The sequence below is a fragment of the Giraffa tippelskirchi genome, chromosome 13 (assembly GCF_054371585.1).
Source record: "Giraffa tippelskirchi isolate mGirTip1 chromosome 13, T2T-mGirTip1v1.2.pri, whole genome shotgun sequence".
In the NCBI taxonomy this organism is placed as follows: domain Eukaryota; kingdom Metazoa; phylum Chordata; class Mammalia; order Artiodactyla; family Giraffidae; genus Giraffa; species Giraffa tippelskirchi.
The window spans coordinates 6,796,650-6,824,279 of record NC_137287.1 but is presented as its reverse complement, the minus strand read 5'-3'; the positions used below and the strand labels follow the sequence as shown (position 1 = coordinate 6,824,279).

The window sequence follows — 27,630 nt, the reverse complement described above, 5'->3', positions numbered from 1 at the left end:
TAAAGGTCAAATTAGCTCTATTTATTCAATTCCAAACTGCATTATACCCTTTGAGCAGTAATCACACTTCTGGGAATTTATCCTAGAGCATGTTTCGGAAATGAGATGTACACAGTGTTATTCATTGCTGCTCGGTTTGCAACAACATGCTGGAAACCACCAGGCATACATCAAAACGGATCTGGTTAATTAAAGTAAGGTACAGCCACATGGCGGAATACTATGAACCCATGAAAAGGAGATGAAAGCTCTCACTACACTGATATGGAAAGATCTCCAGGCTATTCAGCTAAGCAAAGACGAGGAAGGCATAGCGGAGGATATATAGAGGTTAATGCCTTTTTGCAACAAAGGGAGAAATAAGGTCATATGCTATTGATAATATTTGCTTATATGATGCATGAAAAATCAAGAAAAGTGGTTCTATATCTGGGGGAGGAGGCACAGAGTTGGGTGGATGAGAACAGGTGGGGGAGAGACTTCCTCAGGAATTTTCTTTTTCTAACATTCTTATTTTTAACTATGTGAATTTGTTACCTGTTTAAACACACAAATAAGCACAAATAAAACAAAAGTTAGCCTTGAGTTTTTTTGGAAGAAAGTTGGCGAGCAGGTGGCAGAGTATCCCATTTAACTCAAAGTCTCCTGAGCTTTCTCTTCTTCATCCACCTCCACCCTCCAGCGTTTAGAATGAACAGTAGCCTTCATTTTCAGCAAACCTACAGAATTTGGAACAAAGTCAAAAAAGCAGGAAATTAGCTAAGTTCAGCAAGAGTGAAGTAACTCTCTAAGAAGAAATTTCAACAGGAGTATATCATGTGTTGGTCAAGGCATTAACTTATTTGCAATAGGCTAAACATATAAATGCTCTTTCCTCCAAAAGACAGGGGGTGAGGGGGCGTTCAGCAAAGGAAGATCAATGTTTAAAAGATACAATCAGTGTAGTGGGAAAACTCTTGTGATCAATGGGGGTGGAAAGAGTGCATCAAAAGCATCACAAGAGATTTTCTTGGTGGTTCAGTGGCTAAGATTCTGGTGCTCCCAAAGCTGGGGGCCCGGGTTCGCCCCCTAGTCAGGGAACTAGAGCCCACATGCCAAAAGTAAAATATCTCATGGGCCCCAACTAAGACGCAGCACAGTCAAAGAAATAATATTTTTTAAAAAAGCATCACACGTGTTATAAACATTTGAAAGTATTACAAGTGGTGGTAATTGTCCGATATCAACTATCTATCGTACCAGGAACTGGACTGGATTGCTTGTATGGCTCATCTCATTGAATCCTCCTAAAAACCCTATCAGGGCTTCCCTGATAGTTCAGTTGGTAAAGAATCCGCCTGCAACACAGGAGACCCTGGTTTGATTCCTGGGTTGGAAAGATCTGCTGGAGAAGGGATAGGCTACCCACTCCAGTATTCTTGGGCTTCCCTTGTGGCTTAGCTGGAAAAGAATCCACCTGCGATGCGGGAGACCTGGCTTCAATCCTGGGTTGGGAAGATCCTTTGGAGAAGGGAAAGGCTACCCACTCCAGTATTCTGGCCTGGAGAATTCCATGGACTGTATAATCCATGGGGTTGCAAAGAGTCAAACACGACTGAGCGACTTTCACTTTCAACAATCCTAGAGGATTGGTCTAGAATCCTTTCACTGGGTGAGACACTAAGGTTCTGTGTTATCTATTGCTACAAGACAAATTACCCCAAAACTTTAGCACCTTAAAACAACAATAAACACTTGCTATCTCAGTTTCTGCGGGTTGGGAATTTGTGAGTAGCTTAGCTTGGTGGTTCTGGTTCAGAATCTCTCAGGAGGTTGTAGGCAAGATGTTGGCTGGGTTGCAAGTCATCTGAAGTCTTGATCAGAGCTGGGGGACCCACTCAGGATGGGAGGTCACTCACAGTGGCCGGCAGGTTGATGCCAGTCGGTAGACAGGAGGCTTCAGTTTCTTACCCCATGAGGCTCTGCACACAGTGGCTTGTGTCCTTAAGACACGGCAGCTGACCTGCCCCAGAATGACCAATCAATGAGAGTGGAGGGCAGAAGTTATGATGTCTCTTTTTATGACCCAGTTTCAGAAAGTCACATATCCCTCACTATCCTGTTGGTTACATAGGTCAGCCCTCTTCAGGGCCAGAGGAACTACACAAGAGTATGAAAACCAAGAAGCGAAAGTCATGGGGCCATCTTGAATGTTGGCTCCCACTAAGCCCAAGAGTATAAGTAATCTTCTTAAGATTGGTCAGCTAATTTCAAAATTCCACCCTACTTCAAAATCAGCACTCTTTCCACCACACAACTGCCTCCCCAAAGCCTGCATGCAGGACACTGCCAAACAAAGACAAAAGGTCCTAGTTAAGCCACATCCCTTTTTCATTGTTTTTGCCAAAACTTTTATCTTCAACCCGCTGGGAAATACTTTTTTATATTGAAAGCATAGCTCAGGCTTTCTAATGGGGATTGATGAAAAATAATTTTATTTTATTGATCTTGCCCTAAACCAAACTTGCTGAACCCTATCCTTGGCTAGAGCTTTTTAAAAGACAATAATAAAAATAAGGGATGCCTGCATTCATAGAAGACAAAATACTTCCAGATTACAATCCATTTTGTGATCATTCCTATCTTTTAGAGTTGAGCCGAACATGTTCAGATCTCTGTGTTGTAGGAGGAGGTGATTGAAGGGCATTTTTATTCCCTCAAATAACAGGAAATCCATCACTTACTCTTTAGTAATAAAAACTGCATGTGTAAGAATTGGGACCATGGAAGGTCAACTCAAATTAAAGATTTTATGACTGGCAGTTATATTAAATCTTTTCAACAATTTATAGAAAGGATTTGAAGTATGTCAAGTGTACTTCTTTAAGTTTTTTCAACTGAGAGGTTTTACTGATCAAGTCACAGAATCAGGAGAAAAATTACTCTTAGGTCATCCAGGCCTGGCCCCTGCCAATATCATATTGCTCCCTTCAGGACCAAAGACCAGATATTAAGCCGTCTGAAGTCAACCTCCCCTAATTAAAATGAAAGTCATAAAGCAAAGTATTTCAATAATCTACCATAATAATAATAATCCCAAATTTATATAGTACTTATACCCAAGAAATGTAAAGCAGTTCACATTTTTTATTTCTCTCACCTGGAAACAGAAACTAAAGCCCCCAAGGCAAGTATAAGGGAACTTTCATTAACTTACATATTTATAGAGTAAATGAATGTGTATTTGTATGTGTGTCTGCAAGCATGTGCCAGGAGAGAGGGAGACAGAGCTGAAATTTATTGAGTACCCACTGGGTACCAGGGTTTGAACTGGGTCCAGCGGACCCATATGTGAAGAAGACTCTTCATAGAAGTCACGGGTTGTAAAGGGATGGAGCACCTCCCAGAGAGGCCCAGGGAACACGGAGGCTGAGGAAGCCCTGGCTCAGGACCCGACGCAGCTGGTGCAGACTGAGAGGCAAGGCCATTTCTGCGCATAGAGGAGATACAGCGTCTCTTCACACGGAAAGGAGAACTGCTGTAAAGCCTCGTGGTTCCTGCCTCCTCCCTGACATCAGTTTAGGGTATGGACTCATCACTTGTCTTTTAATAATGGCTCCAGTTGTGAATTAAAATGAGATGATTATATTTGATAAAGCACAAGATAAAAAGCACTAGACAGGATGGTCTCCGTACCTAGACTGGAGCTCCCTGGGTGGGGAGGGACTGTACAGATGCATCCCTGGAACCCAGCGCCTACCCAAGTGCTAGGCATTGGTTCTCCCAAAGCCTCACCCAGAGATCTAAGTCATGTCCCAAAAAGACAGGAGGGCGGTGTGAAATTCCCCTCAATTTTTCAGGTGCAAAAAGAAACAACTTCGTTGAGGTTCCATGGACTTTTAATTTTTTTAATACACACAAAAGAATGTGTGTAATATTTGATGGTTATGAAGTACTATTAGCAAAACAAGCACTAGGGAACATGTCATGGTGCTAAAAACCTAAAGCCGAGCTCAGAGAAGGAGAGAGGTAGGCACAAGGCCACCAGTTTCATGGGGCCCCCAGTGACCAAATGAAGGACAACTGGAACATCAAAATTAAACAATAATGATAACAGATTATCATTACCAACTGAATAAAACAGGAAATCAGCAATGTTATGTGACAGCCTGGGTGGGAGGGGAGTTTGGGGGCAAATGGATACATAGATACATATGGCTGAGTCCCTATGCTGTACATCTGAAATTGTCACAACACTGTTAATTGGCTATACTTCAATATAAAAGAAAAAGTTAAAAAAGAGAAAAACAGGAAACCAGGAACCAAGAGAGACTATGTATGTGCGAGATGTAGACACAGATACCGATATAGACATAGATACAGACATATAACGGAGAAGGCACTGGCAACCCACTCCAGTACTTTTGCCTGGAAAATCCCATGGACGGAGGAGCCTGGTAGGCTGCGGTCCATGGGGTCACTAAGAGTCGGACACGACTGAGCGACTTCACTTTCACTTTTCACTTTCATGCATTGGAGAAGGAAATGGCAACCCACTCCAGTGTTCTTGCCTGGAAAATCCCAGGGACGGGGGAGCCTGGTGGGCTGCCATCTATGGGGTCGCACAGAGTCGGACACGACTGAAGCGACTTAGCAGCAGCAGCAACAGACATATAAATACAAATATATATCCATATTACACAGCAGTCCCACTCCTAAGTATTCATCCAACATATATGTAAACATGTGTCCACAGAAAGTTTTATTCCTAGCAGTTATGTTTATAATAGGCTCAAACTAGAAACAGCCTGACCCACATTCACCATCAACAGGTGAACGGATACACAAGTCCTGGTATAATTATACATGAAATACAACTCAGCAATAAAAAGGAATGAACTAGTCATACCCACAATATGGATAAATGTCAAAAATATTATCCTAAGTGAAAGAAACCAGACACAAAAGAGTAAATATTGTGTGATTTTGTTTGTATAAAATTCTAGAACAGGCAAACTAATTTATAGTGACAAAAAGTATAACAGTTTTCCAGGGACGAGGGGTAGGAAAGAGTTAACTTCAGAGAAACATGAGGGGACTTTCGGAGGAATGGAAATGCTCTGTATCTTGAGTGAGGTGGTAGGATGCTAAACGTATATGAGTCTATGCATTTTCCAAAACTCAAAGACTTACAATCTATTATAGTTAAATTATAATCAAATAATATTAACTTTTTAAAAAAGTGCAGACTCAACCAGAAAACCACCATCATCTTGCTACCTGAATACCTTCCTAACTGCCATTTGTTCTTCCCTCTTCTTTCTTTAATTGCGAGCATAATGCCTGGAGGCACAGCAGCCACCTTGTGACTATGAGGTAACAAGCATGAGGACAAAGACTAAACCTTAGGAAAGCAGAGACATAAAGGTATAAAGATCCTGGTCCATGAGGCCATTTTTCAGCTGCCATACCATCTCTAGACTGTCAACCTTCATACTGTCTTGTTGCCACTAGAATAGGATTTTGATATTTTAGTCAAATTAATTCACACCCAGAATACTAAGTCCTTCCATCCAGATTATTTCCACTTCATTTTTTCATCAACTGAGAATCCCTCCTCCTCCTCCAGAACCCCAGACTAAGAATTCAAGCACGTCATCTCCAAAGATGCATTTTGCAAATGAGGGCTGTACTTGTCGGGTGGTCCAGTGGTTGAGAGTCTGCCTGCCAATGCAGGGAACAGGGGTTCAATCCCTGGCCCAGAAGATTCCACATGCCTCGGGGCAACTAAGCCCATGTGCCACAACTACTGACACCCAAGAGCCCAGAGCCCATGTCCCACAACAAGAGAAGCCACCGCAATGAGAAGCCCTCGCATGGCATCTAGACAGTAGAGTTGCTCATTGCAACTGGAGAAAGTCCGCACACAGCAACAAAGACCCAGTGTTCCCAAAAATAAATAAATAAATAAATTTTAAAAGGAAAGAAAACAAGGGCTGTCCAAATGCCACGGAACAAGTTGTCTGAAGCCCCATCTCTCACTTGACGCGAGATGACCAAACAGCACGCTCTCCAAAGAAATTCTCCCTCTCTCCCTCTGCAACCTTATGACACTTTGATAACTTCCAGATGACGTGCTAAGTTCTACAGAATGGACTAGACTCTGGGAGACACTCAACACCTGTTTCAGACTTTAAAGCCTCAGCCAAAATTGGAGTCACCTTTTAGCAACCTGTTACGGATCTCTATGTACTTAAGAGTCTTGTAGAATGGGGATGTATGAGATGTATGGAGAAAAACAGTGAAGGATACACCCCAGGGTGTAATCACAGCCTCTCCATTGGGAGTTTACTCTTTGTCTATCTCTTCACTAGAATGAAAACTTCAAGAGGTAAGGAGGGAAAAGGAGAGGTCAAAGGTGAGGTAAGGGAGCCAAAGTATTCGTTGCTCAGTTGTGTCCAACTCTTTTTGACTCCATGGACTACAGCCCGCCAGGCTCCCCTGTCCATGGGATTTCCCAGGTAAGAATACTGGAGTGGGTTTCCATTTCCTTCTCTAGGGGATCTTCCTGACCCAGGGATCAAACCCAGGTCTCCTGCCTTGCAGGCAGATTCTTTACCATCTGAGCCAGAAGGGAAGCCCAAGGGAGCCAAACAAAGAAAAAGAAAAAAGAATGGCTGATTCATGTCAATGTATGGCAAAAACCAGTACAATATTGTAAAGTAATTAGCCCCCAACTAAAATAAATAAATTTATTAAAAAAAAAAAAAGAAAAAGAAAAAAGAAATTACCCCAAATGAAAGGAAACACATGATCACATTTAGCCATTTTTATAAAACTATATGTGTGCCTGTGTTCACATGTTCAAAGATATTAAGTGAAAAGTAGCTTTAAAAAGTGATCCATGACTGTCACTACCTCTAATGGTCAATTCTTCACCTTCCTTGACTTCCCTAGATCTCTCGGCAGCATCTGACAAAATGGATCACTCCATGTCTGTGGGCTTTCTCTAGTTGCAGAGAGTAGGGTCTATTCTCTAGTTGCGCTGCTCGGGCTTCTCATTGTGGTGGCTTCTCTTGTTGTGGAGCACAGGCTCTAGGTGCGTGGGTTTCAGTAGTTGCAGCATGCAGGCTCAGTAGTTGCAACTTGCTGACTCCAGGGCACATGGGCTTCAGCAGTTGTGGCATAGGGGCTCAGTAGCTGCAGAACACAGGCTCCAGAGCATGGGCTCAGTAGTTGGGGCTCAAGGGCCTAGTTGCTCCAAGGTATGTGGGATTCTCCTGGACCAGAGTGAGTCCGTGTCCCCCGCACTGCTGGCGGATTCCTGTCCACTGCGCTACACAGGGAAGTCCCACTCTGTATCTTCCGACCTTTGCTCTTCTCCTTTGTTCCTGCCTAGGAAGCAAATTCACAGTAGGAGAGCAGCCACAACAAAGATGTCAGAAAAGTAAGGAGAAGGCAGCTGCTCAGCCCCTGTATGCCCATCCTTGGACTCTTGGTTATGTGAGAAAATAATAAATCCCTTATTTGCTTAAGTCGCTGTGGTGAAGTTTCTATGACACGGAGCCAAATGCAACCCTGGCGCAGGCTTCCAATCACCCTTAGATTGAATTCCCAAAGTATGACACGGTCTCTCCAAAAGCATCTCCTACTACTCTCCCCTTACTTCTTCCTGCACCGGGTCCCGGCCGGGTTCCCGGCTATTTTTGGAACATGCCAAGTGTATTTCCACCTCGGTGGCTTTGCCCTTGCTCTTCTGTTGGAGTGTTCTTACCCTAGATCTTTCATATGCTTCATCTGAGACATCTCTTCACCCAGTTTTCTGCTCTAATGTCACCTCTGCACCAAGGTCTTGCCTTGACTACTCCATCCAAAACTGGCTCCTTCACATCCTGTAACTCCTTTGTTGTTGTTGTTGAGTTGCTACACTGTGTCTGACTGTTTGCGACCCCATGGACTGTAGCCTGCCAGGCTTCTCTGTCCACGGGATTTCCCAGGTAAGAACACTGGAGTGGGTTCCCATTTCCTCCTCCAGGAGATCTTCCCGACCCAGGGATCGAACCCATGTCTCCTGCATCTCCTGCTTGGCAGGAAGATTCTTTATCACTGAGCCACAATTGGAAAGTTTAACTCTTTAGTGATTTATTTTTATTCATAGCACTTGTCAATATCTAAAATTGTCTCTACTTGAGAGTAGACAGTTTTGTTTTACTTAGTACCCATCTATTCCACTGGAATCAAAGCTTCAAGAGGTACCGGCACATCCCCAGTATCTAGAAGAAGACAGCAGGCATTCAAAAGATATTTATTGAATGACGTCTTTTTGAGTTTTGTTTTTTTTTTTCCTTTTCTTTCCAGTTGTAGCACTTGGGATCTTCGATCCTCCAGGTGGCATGTGGAATCTTTAGCTGATCTTTAGTTGCAGCATGTGGGATCCAACTCTTGGACCAGGGATGGAACCCAGGGCCCTGCCTTGAGAGCACGGAGTCTTAGCCACTGGACCACCAAGGAAGACGTGTACCACATCTTAAAATTAAGGTAGACTCTTCTTTACAGTTCACCCTGTATTGCAAAAGAAAGCAGTTTGGTATTGGGTTAATTTTGGTTTTATTGTTGTTGTTGTCATACTATTAACAGCACTTTTGGGGGACTAGCATATTTTGTATTGGCGCTCTCCACATATAGACACAATTTCATGGCCTCACTCAAAATTCTGGAGGTCTCTGTCATTTAAAACTGACCTAAGGGGCTTCCCTAGTAGCTAAGTGGTAAAGACTTCACCTGCCAATGCAGGTGACGTGGGTTCAATCCCTGAACTGAGAAGATCCCACATGCAGCCAAGCAACTAGGCCCTGAGCTCCACAACTATTGAGCCTGTGCTCTAGAGTCTTGGAGCTGAAACTACTGAAGCGGAGACCCTAGAGCCTATGTTTCATGATAACAGAAGTCACCCCAATGAGAAGCCATCCCACTGTAAGGAAGAGTAAGTAGCCCCTGCTCACAGCAAGGAAAGGAAAGACCGCCCAGCAACAAAGACCCAGCACAGACAAAAATAAACTGACCTAAAATAAACCTCACCAAAAATAAACTGAATGTAGCAGCAATGCCTTCAGACCCCTGCACTATCAGTAAGTCAGGCCAGGGCCTTTTGGTTTCTCCCAGGTCATCCAAATGACAGTGAGTGGTGGACCCCTACAGAGATTCGTTTTTCCCTGACCTTTCCTAGACTGGGCTAGGGATATGATAAATCCGTTCTCAATATGGACAGTATCATGCCAGAGCGATACAGGCGTCAGATACCTGGTTCCAACCCCACCTCACCAGCTACTTGACCCGTTTGAGCTCTGGGGGTTACAGGGAGGAATAAAGGAGATCGGGGACCTGCAGTCGACCTCTTCCCCACAAAAAGAGGTCAGACTCGCAAGCTCTACGGCCTTCCCCACTCAGAAGCGAATCTGCATCCGGGTTTTCTGCTTCTCTCCTACCTTCTTGCCTTGCTGCCCACCTCCAACCCAAAGCCCACGCCCCGCATCGGCGGCAGACACCCCCAGAGCCCTCTGGGAGCCCGGCCCCCGGCAAGAATCCGCCCACTCCCGTCGGCCCCCGCGGCCGCTCCCGTCTCCATGGTAACGAAGGTAGCCAACCCGCGCGGTGACTTCCGTTCCTCCCAGACTAAGGCGCGGGCTCGAGCGGCGCCTGAGTGGGCCCGGGAGAGAGATGCTGAAGGCCAAGATCCTCTTTGTGGGGCCCTGCGAGGTGAGGCTGGGACTGGCGGGGCGGCAAGCAGGGCCTGGGAGGGCGCGGGGTCGCCCCCGGGTTTGTGCCTGGCACCCGAAGCGCCCCAGGAGCTGGGAGCCCATTCCCACCGCGCCCACCCTGGTGTGTGCCGCTGGCTTCACCAGGAACTCGGCGTTCCCAGACCTTGACCCTGTTGGACTGAGGCTCAAAGGCCCATGGTAGTGAGTGGCGTTTGTGATCAGAGCCTAGATCTCACGACTTTCCTTTGCGCCTGTGGCTTTCCTAATGAAATACGTCAGCAGAGCAAGTAAACCAGGAGGAAGGACTGAACTATTACCTGGTCTTGGAACAATTAGCCTTTAACGTGGGTGGTGATGGCGAGGGATTACATCTATTTGTGTAGGTCACATCGTATACAAGAATAAAATTAAGATGGACTGAAAAGCTAAATGTGTAAAACAACTGTGGAAGTTGTAAATAAATAACTCTCCAACTTCAGCACCCCATCAGAATTGCCTGGTAGGCCTGTTACAAGAACAACTTGCTGGACCTATCCCAGAGTTTTGATTCAGTAGGTCTGGAAAGGACCTGAGAATTTGCATTTTGTGGATGCTGGTTGTCAAGGGGCCACTCGCTGGGAACCATGGTAGTAGATGAATATATGGAAAGACATGTTTTTAATCTGGAGTCAGGGAAGGTCATCTTAAACACAACACAAACATGAAGAAACTGTAGAAGAAATGACAGCAAAGTTAAAGCCAGAGGAACATATTAGCAAAATGCTTGACAAAAAAAGGATTCATAGCCAGAACATACAGGAAAGTTTAAGAATCAGTAAAGAGAGTAAGAAGCAACTCAATATATAATCTAGCAAATTCTGTGTATAAGAAGTACAACTGACTGAGAAGTATGAAAAGACTTCAGAGTCACAGGAACACAAAACAAAAAGATGACACTTGTTTGCCCATCAGGCTTCCCAGGTGGTGCTAGTGGTAAAGAATCTGCCTGCTAATGCAGGTCCAATCCCTGGGTCAGGAAGATCCCCTGGAGGAGGGCTTGACAACCCATTCCAGGATTCTTGCTGGGAGAATCACCATGGACAGAGGAGCCTGGTGGGTTCCAGTCCATGGGGTTGCAGGGAGTCGGACATAACTGAAGCGACTGAGCACGCAGGCACGCAACATGCAGTCTTAGGGTGCTTTGAGGGAAAGGAGTATTCTAGGATTCTGTAGATGGGACTATAAATTGATAACACCTTTTTTTCTGAGATCAAATTATTAAGGTTTAAAATGTGCATAGCTTATAGTGTAGTAGTTACATTTCTCAAACTCTGAAGCTAAAGATCCATCCACATTCCCCATGAGTCTATACAATACTGAACAGATGGAAACACCCCAGTGCCCATCAATCGGAGAATGTCTAAATAAACTGAGGTACATTCTTACTTTGGAAGATACTGCAAGAGTGAAACAAAATAAGGCAAATAAACTGACACAGAGAACTCTCCAAGACATCAACTATTAAATATGCAAGTCACAACAATATGCTCAGAATTATGAAAAGCAAAACAAACATAGATTTATGTTTTTTAAAGGAAATTCCCAAACATATACAAGAGGAGAAAGAACAACAAGTCCTAGTACCCATCATCTCGCTTCAACAACAAAATATATTTCTGCATTTATGTATCTCCCTCTCCCTTGCTGTTCTTCAAATTTACCAGCCTTTCTATTCCTTAAACGTGTCACATCCATTCCTATCCTGGTGCCTTTAAACTAGCTATTCCCCCTGCTTGGAAGCGAGTCAAGTCAGCCAGCAGCGGAGCCAGCACTGAAGTCTGTGCTCCCCACGACCCAGAGTGGGCCGTGCCCACCCAACCAGAGAGAACCCCTTGCCCTGGGTGATCTCAGGGTGGCCGTGGCCTCTACTCCATCCCACCTGGGTCCAAGCTGGCTCTTGGAGGCCTTGCTTATGGTTGAATTTTCTGCTCTTCTTTTACTGTCCAAGAGATTTTACTGTCTTTGTTTTCACAGAGTGGAAAAACCGTTTTGGCCAACTTTCTGACAGAATCTTCTGACATCACTGAATACAACCCAACCCAAGGAGTGAGGTGAGCCCTGACAAACCTGCGTCCCACAGAGTCCCTGCTCCTCACCCGCCTCCTGACTTCGGTGCCAGTGGCATCCCCAAAGCACAGTGTTTCTAAGGATAGGTGCTGCTCTTATTTTATCTTTAGGATCCTGGAATTCGAGAACCCACATGTTACCAGCAACAACAAAGGCACGGGGTGTGAATTTGAGCTCTGGGATTGTGGCGGTGATCCAAAGTACGTTTCCTTTAGAGCACTGGCTCCATCAAATGATTCAAAAATCAGCTGCCCACCAGGCACCTTGGACTCAGGCCTAGCGCCCTTCCTAGCATGTGTTTGGGGCTTGATCAAGGACTGGTGACATGCATTGCTCTTGAAATGTCAGTGACTAGGTTATGATACAGTGAGAGGTCCTCTATCCATGATTAGTGCTTAGACATTATTTTCAAAGTCCATGATTAGAAACTCGAACTGTCGTTTATATGTGAAATCTTAAACAAAAAAAGTACAAATGAACTTATTTACAAAATAGAATCACATATGTAAAAAAACAAACTTATGGTTACCAGGTGGGGAAAGAGGGGTAGATAAGTTGAGAGATGGGGATTGGCATACACACATTAAAATGGGGCTTCCCAGGTGGCACTAGTAGTAAAGAACCCTCCTGCCAATGCAGGAGACATAAGAGACTTGGGTTCCATCCCTGAGTCGTGAAGATCCCCTGGAGGAGAGCACAGCAATCCACTCCACTATTCTTGCCCGGAGAATCCCATGGACAGAGAAACCTGGCAGGTTATAGTCCATAGGGTCGCAAAGAGTTGGACACGACTGAAGCAACTTAACATGCATATATAAAATAGATCAACTAATAAGGACCTACTGTATTAGCACAGGGAACTCAATATTCTGTAATGACCTATATGGGAAAAGAATCTAAAAAAAAGTGGACATATGTATTACTGATTCATTTCGCTGTACAGCAGAAACTAACACAACAGTGTAAATTAACTAGACTCCAATAAGAAATTAAAAACAAGACGCAGAAACCAGAGCCACCTACCCTTCACGCCATGCAGGTTCGAGTCTTGCTGGCCAGCCCTGATGAAGGACTCTCACGGGGTGGTGATCGTCTTCAACGCCGACATCCCAAGTCACCTGAAGGAAATTGAGATGTGGTATTCCTGCTTCGTCCAGCAGCAGTTCTTACAGAATACTCAGTGTCTGTTAATTGCACACCACAAACCAGGCTCCGGAAGTGACAAAGAAAACCCAGCTTTGGGTAAGGAGCTAGGAGTTCAGGCTTTTGTCTGAAATGCTCTGGGCATCTGTATGTTGCTCTGTGCCTTAGAAGCCAACAGCTCTGTGCAGTTTGTGAGCACCTGCTATGTCCTAGCCATTTGTTTTCTTCACCACGTAAATCAGAATTGCTGGGTTAGTAGATCTGCTATACCACCCAGGCCAGGATGCAGACACTGTAAAAGCAGACAGACACTAAGAGGGGAAAAAAAGCCCTGGTTTTAACCCCTCATTCATACTATTAGGGACACTCTTTCCTGACTTGCCTTTAAGCTTCAATCTGTATGCGACAGACCATTACAGAGGTGTCAAAGTAATCATAGAAAACAACTCAGAAAATTCAGAAATGCCTTCCTCTCTGGTATAAGAACCAAGAGGGCCTGAAAGTGGCTTGCAGAGCTGCGAGCCTATTGCCGGGGGTGGTGAAACCTTTCTCTGTGAAATTGTGTCATGGAGGCGCCACTTTATTTTTGGACTTGGGAAAGTTAAATAAATGGGCTTCTGGAAGACTGAGGTCCTTTGGAGCCTCTCACTTAAAGCTCATGGCCTAGGGACTTCCCTGGTGGTCCGCTGGCTAAGACTCTGTGCTCCCAATGCAGAGGGCCCAGGTTTGATGCCTGGTCAGGGAACTATAGATCCCACATGCCACAAGGAAGATCAAAGATCCCCCATGCTGCAACTAAGAGCTGGTACACCTAAATAAATTAATTCATTTTTTAAAAGTTCATGCCTAATTACATTATTTTCCTTTTTAAGCACCACCCTTGAACAAGCTGAAGCTGGTGCACTCGAATCTTGAGGACGACCCAGAAGAGATCAGGATGGAATTCATAAAGTATTTAAGAAGCATAATCAACTCGGTGTCCGAGAGCAGAGACCGGGAAGAGATGTCCATTATTACCTGACCGGCCTTCATCTGGATTTTTCCACATCCCAAATGAAGTTAATGTCAGTGCAGAGCCTGAAGTCCCCCCACCTAAGAAGGTTCTCATCGCCCTTTGGCTGTAAAAGGCATTTTCCTTATTTGCCCCAAAGACCAGTCAGCCTGGGAGTTGACTCCGTACATCTGTTCTCCATCCTTAGTTCAGCTGAGAAAATCCTGTTGTTGAATTCTGATTCCTTTGCCCCAGATCTCTCCAAAGAGCTGAAAAACCAAGGTGGTTTCTTTCTTTCTTTTTTTTTTGCCTCCTTCCATATGTCACGTCATTAAAGTTGTGGAATTGTACTTGTCATAGCCCCGTGGTATGACCACAGTTTAATTCACGTGGATTGGTTTAAATATGATTTTCATTCCTTAATCTGCACAATTTGCCTATGACATTTTAGAAAAATACTAGCATTTAACCTCTCCAAAATTGTATTTTTACTTCGATGTTCTTGCCATCTGAACACCATATCACATTGGATGGCAGAATACATATACAGTCTCTAAAAAGTTTTTTATTTCCTTAGGGGAATTTACTTCTTAAATATTACTTTGTGTAATACAGGGGAAAACTATTTTATGCTGTCATAACACCTAATCTATAAAAATGGTTAAAAGAGTTAATGCTCAGAATAACCAAATATGGCGAGTTTACAGCTTATTGTACCAGTTGAGTGTGTTTTAGTGATCTTGGGAATTACTGTTCTTTCATAATTTTTACTTCCTGAATTTTTTAATATAGCCAACCTAAAAATATATTAAGTAGATCAAAAGTGAAATGTATGTCGTTTCAACTCAAAGTGGAAAAAAAGTAGAGACACTTAAAAGAGATGAATAAATGTGCTTGGCTGCGTTTCACTCTTCCAATGAAGAGGGATAAAATGTAGCCGTGTGGGCAGTCTGGTTGAGAGACTGGTATTGGCAGATAATGACAGTTCCGGTAAATCAGGGCTTCCCTAGTGGCTCAGTGGTAAAAAATCCGCCTACCAATGCAGGAGATGTAGGTTCGATCCCTGGATTGGGAGGATCCCCTGGAGAAGGAAATGGCAACTCACTTCAGTATTTTTGCCTGGGAAATCCCATGGACAGAGGAGCCTGGTGGGCTACAGTCCATGGGGTCACAAAAGAGTCAGACACAACTTAGCGACTAAACAACAACATCAAAACTTTTAGTAAACTGCCTGGATCATCCGTGAGCACATTTTAAGCCTAGCTTGAATTTCTTCTTCCTGGCCTGCTCTCAGTTGGAACTTTTGCAAGGAACACAAACAGGGGATTACACTAATTCAAACTGTAGTAAATCTTCTTTACATAACAGCTGCAATAATACTAATTGATTGGAACTTCCCTGAAGGTCCAGTGGTTAACAATTCACCTCCCAGTGCAGGGGATGCGGGTTCGATCCCTGGTCAGGGAACTAAGCCCCAGGTGCCTCCACTCAGCCTCACATGCATCAATGAAAGATCCCGCAACTAAGACCTGACATGGCCAAAAATAAATAAATACTGTTAAAAAAAAGATTCCTTTCTCTGTATCACAGATGTGAGGAGCCACAGATGCATGAAACAGCCTAGACATGTGGGAGCATCACTCAATGGGTGGAGAAGGGAGTGTGTGAGTCAGGTGGAGTGTGTGGAGGTGTCTGGGTGTGCGTGTGTGGGTGAGCAGACAAGGGGTCAGATGGTGAAGGGATTCTCTGACCCGACCAAGGAGTCAGGCTTTGAGGCACCACTGAAGGATGATCACTGCAGATCGATGTAGGATCTCCATGGTAGAAAAGCCCCTCTGACCACAGCATGAGGGCTGGATGGGAAGGCAGACGAGTGTAGAGGTGGCTGCCGTCATTCCTTGGTTTGTAGCTGCGTCACTCCAGTCTTTAAAGCCAGCATCTTCAAATCTCTCTCTGCTCCTTCTTCACATTGCCTAATCCCCTGTGTACCTGACTCAGATCTCCCTCTACCACACTCGTATTAGGACACTTACAATTGCATTTAGGGCCCACCCACAAAATCCAGAATAATCTCCCCACCCAAAGATCCTTAATTTAGTCACATCTACAAAGATGCTTTTTCCAAGTAAAGTATCATTTACAGGATATGTGCATTACAGGGAGTCACATCGGATATTTTGGGGGCCATTACTCAGCCTACCACATACGCTGTTCACTGAGGCATTATGGGAGCTTCCCTGGTGGCTCAGATAGTAAAGAATCGCCTACAATGCGGGAGACCCGGGTTCGGTCCCTAGGTCCGCAAGATCCCCTGGAGACGTGCATGGCAACCCACTCCAGTATTCTTATCTGGAAAAATCCCATGGACAGAGGAGCCTGGCAGACTACAGTCCATGGGGTCACACAGAGTTGGACTTGACTGAGCGATTAACAAGGAGGCATTATGGAAGAAAAGGAGTAGGTTTGGGGGGAGTGACAAATGACTAGGTCAAAGTGACTCAGCAAGTGACTCAGAACTGGACCTCATGCCCCAACGGTTTCCACTGTCCCGTGTAACTGGGCAGATGAGTTCCACAAGTGGACCTGGCCAAGAGAGCCACCCTTTGAGACTGAACTTAGTAAAGCAACAACAACTACAGCAACAATAGCAGGGCAAACAACCACTTTTGAAGCTAAGCCACCCAGAAAATGGTTTGCAAGTATGTGGCACATAGATCTAGCATCATATTTCTTGAACCCAATCAAATGACCAAGTAGCATCCTGAAGCTTTCTCGGGTAAAGAAAACTACAACTCACATTGTAACTTGAATGTCCATATCTTGAAATTGTTCAGGAATGTTCCTGAAGATCATTATATGTTTTCTGGAACACCAGAAGACCCTTATATCCATAGTGTAGGCTAAATTGCTATAACAACAGGTAGAATTTTGCTGGCAACTGAGAACATTTAAAAGTTAATAAGAGAGCAGTGCTCCGATATCCATGGAAAAGGTAATCAACTGCATTTGCACCACTTAAAATCATTCTGATTTATGGTTCTTTTAGATCTTGACTTCAGCCTTCCCCAGGTGATTCCTGAGAAGTACATGAACATCTTAGCCTTGTTGTTGTTTAGTCGCTAAGTCATGTCCAACTGTTAGTGACCCGATGATCTGCAGCATGCCAGGCTTGCCTGTCCTTCACTATCTCTCAGAGTTTGCTCAAACTTATGTCCATTGAGACAGTGATGCCATCCAACTGTCTCATCCTCTGTCACCCCGTTCTCCTTCTGCCTTCAATCTTTCCCAGCATCATCCTGGCCTTGGCTGATGCTTTTTCAACAAATGTACTCTTTCCTCAGGCAAGAAATGAAGGAGTCTATGTTTTAAAAACCAAAACCAAATAAATTAAATAAATGAGGAAGGAGGTAACTCTCTGCTTTTGAATGTTAAGAAGAGATTACATATTTTTGACTGTGACTTCTAAATTGCTTTATCAGGTAAATAGTTCTCTATGTTTATGATCTGAGCCATTCTTCCTACCAAAGTTAAAAGCTAATGGAAATATTGTGTCTGCCAAGTATTCCCACTTCAAAAGGCAAGTTCTTGGTGCTTTGATGTGAGCAACACCTCATCTGTCATTTTACACTACAGAGTTCATTCCTATCTAGGCTTTCTGATAGCCTTTAAAAGTATGCCTCATTTCTCTAAAGCCTCAGGCAGATTTAGTCCACATTACAGCTCTTTGGATCAAGCATAAATATAGAACCTAAGACTTTCAAAGTGTTGTAGGGGGAAAAAAAACTCTTCTATTTTATATTTAGAGTCTTACCAGAGCTTTGTAATAAGTAATTTATGTAAGAACCATCATGTTTTCTTTCTTTTTTTTTTTAATAAGTCTTTTGGGTGACTTTACAAGACTTGGAAAAACATCTAGGTGTGAGTTAATCAGATCATGTAATAAAATATTTTGTTTGGAAAAATAAAATTCTAATTTTATCAAAGTATGAGGAACTTGGTTTCTACTGATAGAAACCTACTCAAGTACTTTTTTCAAGAATATTTTGCAAATCCAGCTACTCTTGGAATTTATCACCCTCTTTGGGAGGGCAACTGTTGAAAGCAAGAAGTTGTGCTCTGCATTAAAAAAAAAAAAATGGCAATGGCTTTAAGATATCAACACAAATGAGATGAACAATCTAAAGAGAACAGTTCTTATCTATGAGGAGACTTGTAGGAGACAGTAGGTGAGAGGTCAAATATATCATGCCAGCCGGTTAACATGGACTTGATTCTATTAGCTGTGTAAGAGCCCTAAGCAGGGCAGGGACAATTACTTTGGTGGCCGCGCGGAGAATAAATTTAAGGGTGTGTCTAAAATACAGCACTGAGGGTTGGCACGAAGAGAAAGGGAAAGATTCTGTAAGTATTAGGCAGACAAATATTGTGTTTGAGTGGAAACGGGAGAAGCAGGGAGGATTCAATCCCATATCCTCAACTGCAGATGCTCCAGGTTGTGGCTGTTAATCAATGACTACATTTCCCATAGTCCTTAGGGCAGCAGCGCCTACATTTCCCAGAGGGCTGTGCGACGCTCGCGTTGACCATGAGCATCCGTGGACACTAAAAAGGTAAACAGGAGGGAGTGTACCTTATGTTGCTTTATAACCAGTTTTCACATCCTCCTCCTTTCTTTTGTCCTTGTCTGTCTCCAGCTCCTCTGTCCACGGACTTCAGGAGCCCAAATACCCGCCGGACCGGTCTCCTTGACAACTCCTTGTTATCTTTACGGCGGCCCGCGACCGGAAGCGGGGTGTGCCTGGAGACTCCTGGGAAATGTAGTTCAACCTCCCGACAGCCTCCCAGCCAAATGGCTTGGCCTCCTCGGGCACCAGAATCAAGGGGCGAGGGCGCGTGACCAGCCCGTTTGGAAGGGAATGGAGGCTTACCTGCGCACGATCACCCGCAGGCCCGGGCCCCCGATGGTTGCGGAACCGACGAGCCCAGCCTGTCTCCGTAGTAACCGGCTGGCCGCAGAGGACCGTGGGAAGTGTAGTTGGGTGCTCGAGGTCAGAGGGGTTGCCGTTATACCGCCGGCCACCGCGGGCAGAACGATTTTGCGGCGTCCGGGCGACGTCGTCCAGCCGTCACCTTGGTCTCTGATCACCCAGGCAGGTGGGCGGCCGCCCCCTGGGAATAAGTTTGGCTGAAATTTGCGTAGACTCACACAGTGGATCATAGTGATGAGAGGGGGGATCAGAGTGGATCAGATTGGAGCCTTTAGAGAGCATCTAGTCCAATCCTCTTTACTGTTAGAAAAGGGGGTACCCAAGTCCAGAGAGTGTCAAGTGATTTGCCCCAGATCTGCTCACGCCTTTATTTTCAGCACATAGCACAGTGCCTGGCACAGAGTTGGCGCTCGAGCGTTTGTTGTCACTTCGTACTAAGGACAAATTGCTGAAATATTTAAATTACAAGAAAAAAAGGGAAAAAAAAATTTTAAGAGAGAAGTGAACCTGAAGAGACTGTAAACTAAATGCAACCTGTAGACCTTATTTGGATCATGATTCTAACAACCAATTGCGGATTTTTTTTTTTTAAATCAAGGAAATGTGAACATGGATGATATTAAGGAATTACTGTTTAAAATTTTTAGTTGTGATAATGCTGTTGGGGTTTATGCTTTACAAAGAAAAAGCATTTTAAAGACACATACTGCAGATCTTATGGGTGAAATGATGCCTGAGATTTGCTTGAAATACATCCAATGTAGTGGGGTAGGGGAGAGTAGATGAAAGGAGTTTGGCATGGTAACTTCCCCAGTGGTCCAGTGGCTAAAACCAGGATCCCAATGCCAGGGGCCCAAGTTCGATCCCTGGTCAGGGAAGTAGATCCCTAAGTTCGAATGCCGCAACTAAAACAAATCTCTCATGCTGCAATCAAGATCAAAGATCCCACGTGCTGCAGCTAAGACCCAGCACAGCCAAATAAATATTGAAAGGAAAAAAAATACTACACACACACACACACAAGTATGGTGGGGCGAGCTGGAAACACGAATGGCAGGAAATGAATAGCTATGGAGGTCCGGTGATGGGAACATGAGAGTTTGTTGTGTTATTGTATTCTTTCTAGTGGGATTGAAAATTTTCATAATCAAAGGGCTTTGATTTTTTTTTCAAAAAACTTGTGTATTTCAGAACATTTCTAAAATTAAAGAAGCTCATGAAGAGTTTATCTGAAACGTAACCCTCCCACGGCACAAGTTAAGCCTCCTTGGGGACTTTTCCAGTCAAGAATGATCCCAGCAATGGCAGGGGCTGTGTCCTTGGCCCCCGCCCAGATCCAGTCCCATAGACCAGCGTCTGGCGAACCTCCCAGAGGGGAGGTTGAGCAGCTGGCCTGCCCCAGAGAAGAGTTTCGAGCGGGAGAGAGGACGAATCAGGAAGGTGACCAGAATGACCAGAACTGCCAGCCAGGTGAGCTCTTTGCCCCCGGCGGGGAAAAGGCACCCAAGCAGAGACCCGGTGGATGGAACAGGCGTGGCTCTATAGTTTCTGAACAGACTCAGCCCTCATCCTGAGTCAGAACCCACACAGCGAATCATCTAGGGTGAGCGTGTGGAATATGCTTCTGGGTCACCCAGAACTTGGCGGTCGGAGCCATTGTGACGCCAGACTGGGAGGGTGCTACCCTGATGGGAGAAGGGCGAGCACATGAGACAAAGACAGAGGGGCAGGGACCCCAAGCCCAGGTCTGTGTGAGCTGAAGGGCTCAGCTAGACAGAAATGGCCGGGAGGGCAGCCCCCAGGCAGCCTGGTCCCCGTGTGGCTCTGTGAGCAGCCACACTGGCACTTTGCAGCTGCGGAAAGACACAGGGCTGCCAGGGCAGTGGCTCATCACCAGGCCACTCAGCTCTCACACCGGCCACCTGGCCTCCACTTCAGCCCCCCTCTTGGGGCACTTTTCTGTCACTTCTGCTCTTTTTAAAAACAAATAACAAAATACTTTTTTTTCCTCTTATCAACAAAAGTAATACACGTCCAAGTTTTCAAATACATATAAACACATTGAAAAAATTTTAGTCACGTATTCCAGAATCACTGGTAACGCTGAGTGTCTTTCTAGCATTTTCTTTCTAAGTATATATATATATACTTATATATATATAAGTAACCTGGCGTAACAGGCAAGTTGGGCCTTGGAGTACAGAATGAAGCAGGGCAAAGGCTAATAGAGTTTTGCCATGAGAACGCACTGGTAATAGCAAACACCCTATTCCAACAACACAAGAGAAGACTCTACACATGGACATCACCAGATGGTCAACACCGAAATCAGATTGATTATATTCTTTGCAGCCAAAGATGGAGAAGCTCTATACAGTCAGCAAAAACAAGACCAGGAGCAGACTGTGGCTCAGATCATGAACTGCTTATTAACAAATTCAGACTTAAATTGAAGAAAGTAGGGAAAACCACTAGACCATTCAGGTATGACCTAGATCAAATCCCTTATGAGTATACAGTGGAAGTGACAAATAGATTTAAGGGACTAGACCTGATAGACAGAGTGCCTTATGAACTATGGACAGAGGTTCGTGACATTGTACAGGAGACAGGGATCAAGAAAATCCCCATGGAAAAGAAATGCAAAAAAGCAAAATGGCTGTCTGAGGAGGCCTTACAGATAGCTGGGAAGAGAAGAGAACCGAAAAGCAAAGGAGAAAAGGAAAGATATTCCCATCTGAATGCAGAGTTCCAAAGAATAGCAAGGAGAGATAAGAAAGCCTTCCTCAGCGATCAGTGCAAAGAAATAGAGGAAAACAACAGATTGGGAAAGACTAGAGATCTCTTCAAGAAAATCAGAGATACCAAAGGAACATTTCATGCAAAGATAGGCTCAATAAAGGACAGAAATGGTATGGACCTAACAGAAGCAGAAGATATTAAGAAGAGGTGGCAAGAATACACAGAAGAACTGTACAAAAAAGATCTTCATGACCCAGATAATCACGATGGTGTGATCACTCACCTAGAGCCAGACATCCTGGAATCGGAAGTCAAGTGGGCCTTAGGAAGCATCACTACGAACAAAGCTAGTGGAGGTGATGGAATTCCAGTTGAGCTATTTCAAATCCTCAAAGGTGATGCTGTGAAAGTGCTGCACTCGATATGCCAGCAAATTTGGAAAACTCAGCAGTGGCCACAGGACTGGAAAAGGTCAGTTTTCGTTCCAATCCCAAAGAAAGGCAATGCCAAAGAATGCTCAAACTACCACACAATTGCACTCATCTCACATGCTAGTAAAGTAATGCTCAAAATTCTCCAAGCCAGGCTTCAGCAATACGTGAACCGTGAACTTCCAGATGTTCAAGCTGGTTTTAGAAAAGGCAGAGGAACCAGAGATCAAATTGCCAATATCCGCTAGATCATCGAAAAAGCAAGAGAGTTCCAGAAAAACATCTATTTCTGCTTTATTGACTATGCCAAAGCCTTTGACTGTGTGGATCACAATAAACTGTGGAAAATTCTGAAAGAGATGGGAATACCAGACCATCTGACCTGTCTCTTGAGAAACCTGTATGCAGGTCAGGAAGCAACACTTAGAACTGGACATGGAACAACAGACTGGTTCCAAATAGGAAAAGGAGTACGTCAAGGCTGTATATTGTCACCCTGCTTATTTAACTTATATGCAGAGTACATCATGAGAAACGCTGGGCTGGAAGAAACACAAGCTGGAATCAAGATTGCCGGGAGAAATATCAATAACCTCAGATATGCGGATGACACCCCCTTATGGCAGAAAGTGAAGAAGAACTAAAGAGCCTCTTGATGAAGGTGAAGGAGGAGAGTGAAAAAGTTGGCTTAAAGCTCAACGTTCAGAAAACTAAGATCATGGCATCTGGTCCCATCACTCCATGGGAAATAGATGGGGAAACAGTGGAAACAGTGTCAGACTTTACTTTTTTGGGCTCCAGAATCACTGCTGATGGTGACTGCATCCATGAAATTAAAAGACACTTACTCCTTGGAAGGAAGGTTATGGCCAACCTAGATAGCATATTTAAAAGCAGAGACATTACTTTGCCAACAAAAGTCCGTCTAGTCAAGGCTATGGTTTTTCCAGTGGTCATGTATGGATGTGAGAGTTGGACGGTGAAGAAAGCTGAGCGCCGCAGAATTGATGCTTTTGAACTGTGGTGTTGGAGAAGACTCTTGAGAGTCCCTTGGACTGCAAGGAGATCCAATCAATCCATCCTAAAAGAGATCAATCTTGGGTGTTCATTGGAAGGTCTGATGTTGAAGCTGAAACTCCAATACTTTGGCCACCTCATGGGAAGGGTTGACTCATTGGAAAAGACCCTAATGCTGGGTAGGATTGGGGGCGGGAGGAGAAGGGGACAACAGAGGATGAGATGGTTGGATGGCATCACCGACTCGATGAACATGGGTTTGGGTAGACTCCGGGAGTTGGTGATGGACAGGGAGGCCTGGCGTGCTGCAATTCATGGGGTCGCAAAGAGTCGGACACGACTGAGCAACTGAACTGAACTGAACTGAACTGATATATGTATATATATACATTTTCTCCACCGTTCGGGTTTCTCATTTAAAAAACAACACAAAAACAAACAAACAAAAGAGTTTCAGGTGGGAAACCTCCCGGAGTCCACTGCTCGGTACAGCCGCCGCGGCCTCCCCAGGGAGAACCTAAAGCCGGGCCTGTATGGGAACACGGGTGCAGTACCCGCTTCGGCCACCAGAGGGGAGTGCCCACCCACGCACGTCTGCCCGGAAGATCCTGTGGGGATCTTCGGGTCTGCCCTTCACGCACCAAAGGTTTTCTCCTTGGGATCAAGGCACCGGCACTTAGTCCGAGCTTTATCGCTCACTCTGCTAGCTGCGCCTCTTGGAAAACCTCCTTAGTTAGTGAGAAAAAAGGATAGAACTCACACACCGACTCTTTCTGCCCTGGTGTGACGAATCCTTGGACAGCCCTCTCCGGGTTTTCAGGGAAGGAATGGACTAAGACTGCCCAGGGCCTGTCCAAGATTAACATTCTCCGCGGCTTCCTATTGTTCGCAGGGTCCAGTCTTAGCTCCTTCTAGGAGCCCCGGATGACCTGGCCCCTCCTCCCCGCCCTCCTCGCCTCCCTCCCTCCACGTCAGGCACTGTTCTCCTCACACATGCAACACGCGCTCCTTCCCGCTCTGCTCCTCACCCACAGACCTGCCGTCGTGGTTCTCTGGAAGGCGCTCCCCAGCACACAACAGGTTGATGCTTATCTTTCAGGTCTTCCCTGACATGTCGCCCCTTCCCAGAAGTCAGCCTCAGTGATGCGAGTCAGGGTCAGGATTCTCCTCTATGCTCCCCCTTTCAAAACACGTAGCCTGTTGGATCGCCTGCCTCCTTCTAGGACAGAAGTCCCATGAGGACAGGAGCGTGTCCATCTTGCTCACTTGCGTCCCCAGCACCGAAGCACAGCACCTGGCCCTCCATGGGGCTCGGTGAAGATTTTCCTAATGGATGGACAAAGGAGTGAATGAATCAATGTCTTTCCCTGCCCACTAGAGTCTACAAAAGCCAATGCCCTTCCCCGCTTCCGTCCCCTTTCTTCCTGTTTCACCAGGGGCCTCTCACTGTCCCCAAAGCCTCTGAAAACATTACCCAAGGAACACTCAGTGGTGCTAAAGGACCCTTTCTCTCCCAGTGCTGATGGAAAGACAGTGGCAGCAGGAGTGAGACAGACCTAGACCGGCTGTGCCGCTTGCTAGCTGTGCACCTTATCTTCTTTACAAAGTAGAGACCACGGGTGCCACACAGGCAGGGGGCTCAGACAAAGCACATGCTAGCCTGTCGTGTGGGAGGCATTGGATCAGAGTTCTTCCTCCCTCCGTCCCTCCCTCCTCAGCGCTCTCTCCAAAGCCCCCCTCTGAAACCTGGGACGCAGACAACCTTCGGTCTCAAAGGTGCTCCTGTTTTCCTAACTCCCCTCTTTCCCTGGGTAGCCCGAGCCCCTTGTGACTGACACTTCCTTCTCCCTTGCCCTTGATCCCAGCACAAACAATGTGCCAGCTACAGAGTTGAGATGCTCGAAAGATATTTGTTGAATAGATGGATGAATGATCCAGTCACAGCAGCATCCCTGGGGCATATTCGTGAGATGTCAAAGGTAATGGTGGTCACCAGCCTCTTCGTGGGCAGGTGGCCTCCTGTCCCCTGGGCAACACCAGAGTCAGGTGGGCACATGGCAGACACAGGACAGGACTTAGCTGCCTGCCGGGAGAGGAAGGAGGCGGGACTGTGAAGAAACATGGGCATGGAGGCCCTGTCGCACAGTATACTGCTGAGAGCTTGGGAGCCCCTGTGCTTGTCTCCTGCAAGGCACCAGGTCCCCACAAGGGCAAGTGGACCCCAGGTGCCACAGGTGCATAACCCTGTCACCGAAGCGGACTCTCCCACGGGGTGTTTGCGTTCCTTCCAGCCCAAGCCTGTCGTTCCATTACACGTGCTAAAAGTGCAAGTTCCAACAAAATCGTTATCTAAATTTGCCCTTTCACCGTGTTTTTTCTCACCCATGACCATTTTATACGACTCGTGCTCTGAGGTCCCTCTGACTGGCCTCCCAGGGGCCCCGCATGGCCTCCCAGTTTCCTGAGGCCAGAGGATTCCCAAGAGTCCTCCCCATTCATGATAAGCCTCTGCCCTCTCTCCAGCCCAAACCCTCGGGTGATGCATGAGGGCTGGTTTCTCCTGAAATGCTCATCCCCCGATTCATCACCTGTGAAAGACTTAGCTCCAGAATGGCTCAGCCAAGTTATGCTTTCTTAAAGCACCACTGCACTAATGAAGGTGCAGGGTTTTGGGTGTTTTGGGCTCCAGGCTGAGCTCTTTGTAACGCTCTCTCTGCTTCCCGGGCCCCCGGCCCTCCTCCACGAGTTCTCTCATAGCTGCTGCCTTGCTCGGAGGATTTTCCTACATTGACGCCATTCATGGGGAATCTCTCTAGCATGAATTATGAGATGAATGGAAATTTCCCCGTATTCAGAATGTTCAAAGATTTCCTCTGCTGTATGAATTCTTTGATCTTCTGCCAGAATCGGATGCAAGTGTTTGGCCATGTGCGTTGTGCCAGGCTTAGAGTCTGTGGTGTCCCAGAGTGCTGCCTTTCCGCATAAAGGCTCCAGATCCTGGCCTCTGAGGAGTGGCCGTCCCCCCAGCATGACCCCCGCTGTGTTGCTCTGGCAGAATGGCTGGGCATAGGTGCTGACAGCGCGCCTTTGGCCCTGGCCTCACACTGTGTTGACGCCATTGGAAATGAGAGTGTCACAGGCACCCCCGTTCAGGCAAACAAAGCTCTGTAACTCTGTGCCTGCACAAACCCTTGAGCCTCTGGCTGTTGGGATTACAGGAGCCAGAAGAGGAATCACTGGTTGGATCCTCTATTTCCCAAGAGGGCAATAAAGGAACCATGTTTGGAGCACCACGGTCCTGGCTCACGAGAAGCTCCCCCAGGAGTGCTTTCCACCTGCCAAACCCGGCCCAAAGCCCACCTCTTCCATGAAGGCTTCCTGGGACCCTGCAGGCCTGCAGTTGGGCTCCCAGCCTGCACTCTGTTCACTGGGTCCACTGCCCCTGAGCCCCCTCTTGCACCGGGCAATGCTCTGGTCCTTCCTGACCTTCTCATGCATTTTCCTCCTCAGACAGATGTAAAGTTCTTTGAGGAAGAACCAACCCGTGTCCCTTAGACTCACAGCACCTCTGAGCACCGAGGGACTCAGGATGACGTGGGGATCGGTGACTGCATACAGCTGTGGACGCAGACAGATGGATTTGTGGTTCAGGGCCGTCGCGCATGGAGACGCACTTTTTCTTGCCTGAAGACATGACCTGCCTTCTTGGGGATGGTTGTCGGCCATTCTCTTCCGGGTCACACAGGAGGAAGGTGATCTCATCTTTATGGCCACCTCTTCCCCCACCCCTGCCCTGAAAGCCTGATTAGCCCTGATGTCCATAAGGTGGCAGAGGCCCTTGACTCTGCCTGGGAGACATTGCTGGCTGTCATGCATTGCACTGACCTTGGGAGTGACCTTGATCAGGGGAGGCAGGGAACAAGCAAGAAATTAGTATGTCGGAGAACTGGCCAGTGTCCCAGTTAAGGATGGCTGGCTCAGGGTCCACCCCCAACATGAACCTGGAGCTCTTTGAGAGCAAGACCTATGTCTGAAGCATCTCTATATTCACAGTGCCTCAGTTAACATCTGGCACGTAGCAGGTATTCATCCGACACTGGGTGTTCCTGTAGTTGCCAGCAACCAGAGTTACCATCAAGGAGATAACAGGAGAACAGATGTTAACAACTGTACTGAAAGTCCCACCTGTGCTGCCTGCCACAAGTGCATCATCCTTTGCTATACAGCAGAGTTCTGGATCCCAAGCACAAAATGCAGGAACATCTCTTGTCTTTTGTTAACTGCAAAATCTCTATCTCCCCTACAAAGAAAAAAAAACAAAACAGGGACTGCTGCTGCTAAGTCGCTTTAGTCGTGTCCGACTGTGCGACCCCATAGACGGCAGCCCACCAGGCTCCTTCGTCCCTGGGATTCTCCAGGCAAGAATATTGGAATGGGTTGCCATTTCCTTCTCCAGTGCATGAAAGTGAAAAGTG

The 27,630-nt window shown here is 46.0% G+C and overlaps 1 protein-coding gene and 2 long non-coding RNA genes across 6 annotated transcripts; 2 read left to right on the top strand and 1 right to left on the bottom strand.

Moving 5' to 3' along the window:
- LOC145532015 (uncharacterized) lies at positions 1–18,738 on the bottom strand. 2 transcript variants are annotated; one of them, XR_014072915.1, is made up of 4 exons: positions 18,608–18,738; positions 12,867–12,961; positions 6,898–8,541; positions 1–719 (listed from the first exon to the last, which is right to left on the bottom strand). It is a non-coding gene; the product is annotated as an uncharacterized LOC145532015 (long non-coding RNA). The 2 variants fall into 2 exon arrangements; XR_014072914.1 differs by lacking the exon at positions 6,898–8,541.
- On the top strand, positions 9,649–14,327 carry IFT22 (intraflagellar transport 22). Of its 2 annotated transcripts, XM_081556225.1 has the most exons (5): positions 9,649–9,735; positions 11,751–11,827; positions 11,954–12,043; positions 12,883–13,085; positions 13,859–14,327. In XM_081556225.1, the coding sequence occupies exons 1-5, from the start codon at positions 9,697–9,699 to the stop codon at positions 14,005–14,007; spliced, it is 558 nt and encodes a 185-aa protein (XP_081412351.1). In that variant the 5' UTR covers positions 9,649–9,696; the 3' UTR covers positions 14,008–14,327. The 2 variants fall into 2 exon arrangements, with proteins under 2 accessions (XP_081412351.1, XP_081412352.1); XM_081556226.1 differs by lacking the exon at positions 11,954–12,043.
- On the top strand, positions 18,535–27,477 carry LOC145532014 (uncharacterized). Of its 2 annotated transcripts, none has more exons than XR_014072913.1 (4): positions 18,535–18,587; positions 18,672–19,127; positions 20,157–20,435; positions 26,666–27,477. It is a non-coding gene; the product is annotated as an uncharacterized LOC145532014 (long non-coding RNA). The 2 variants fall into 2 exon arrangements; XR_014072912.1 differs by having other exon boundaries at positions 18,672–19,131.
- Positions 27,478–27,630: the final 153 nt, after the last annotated feature.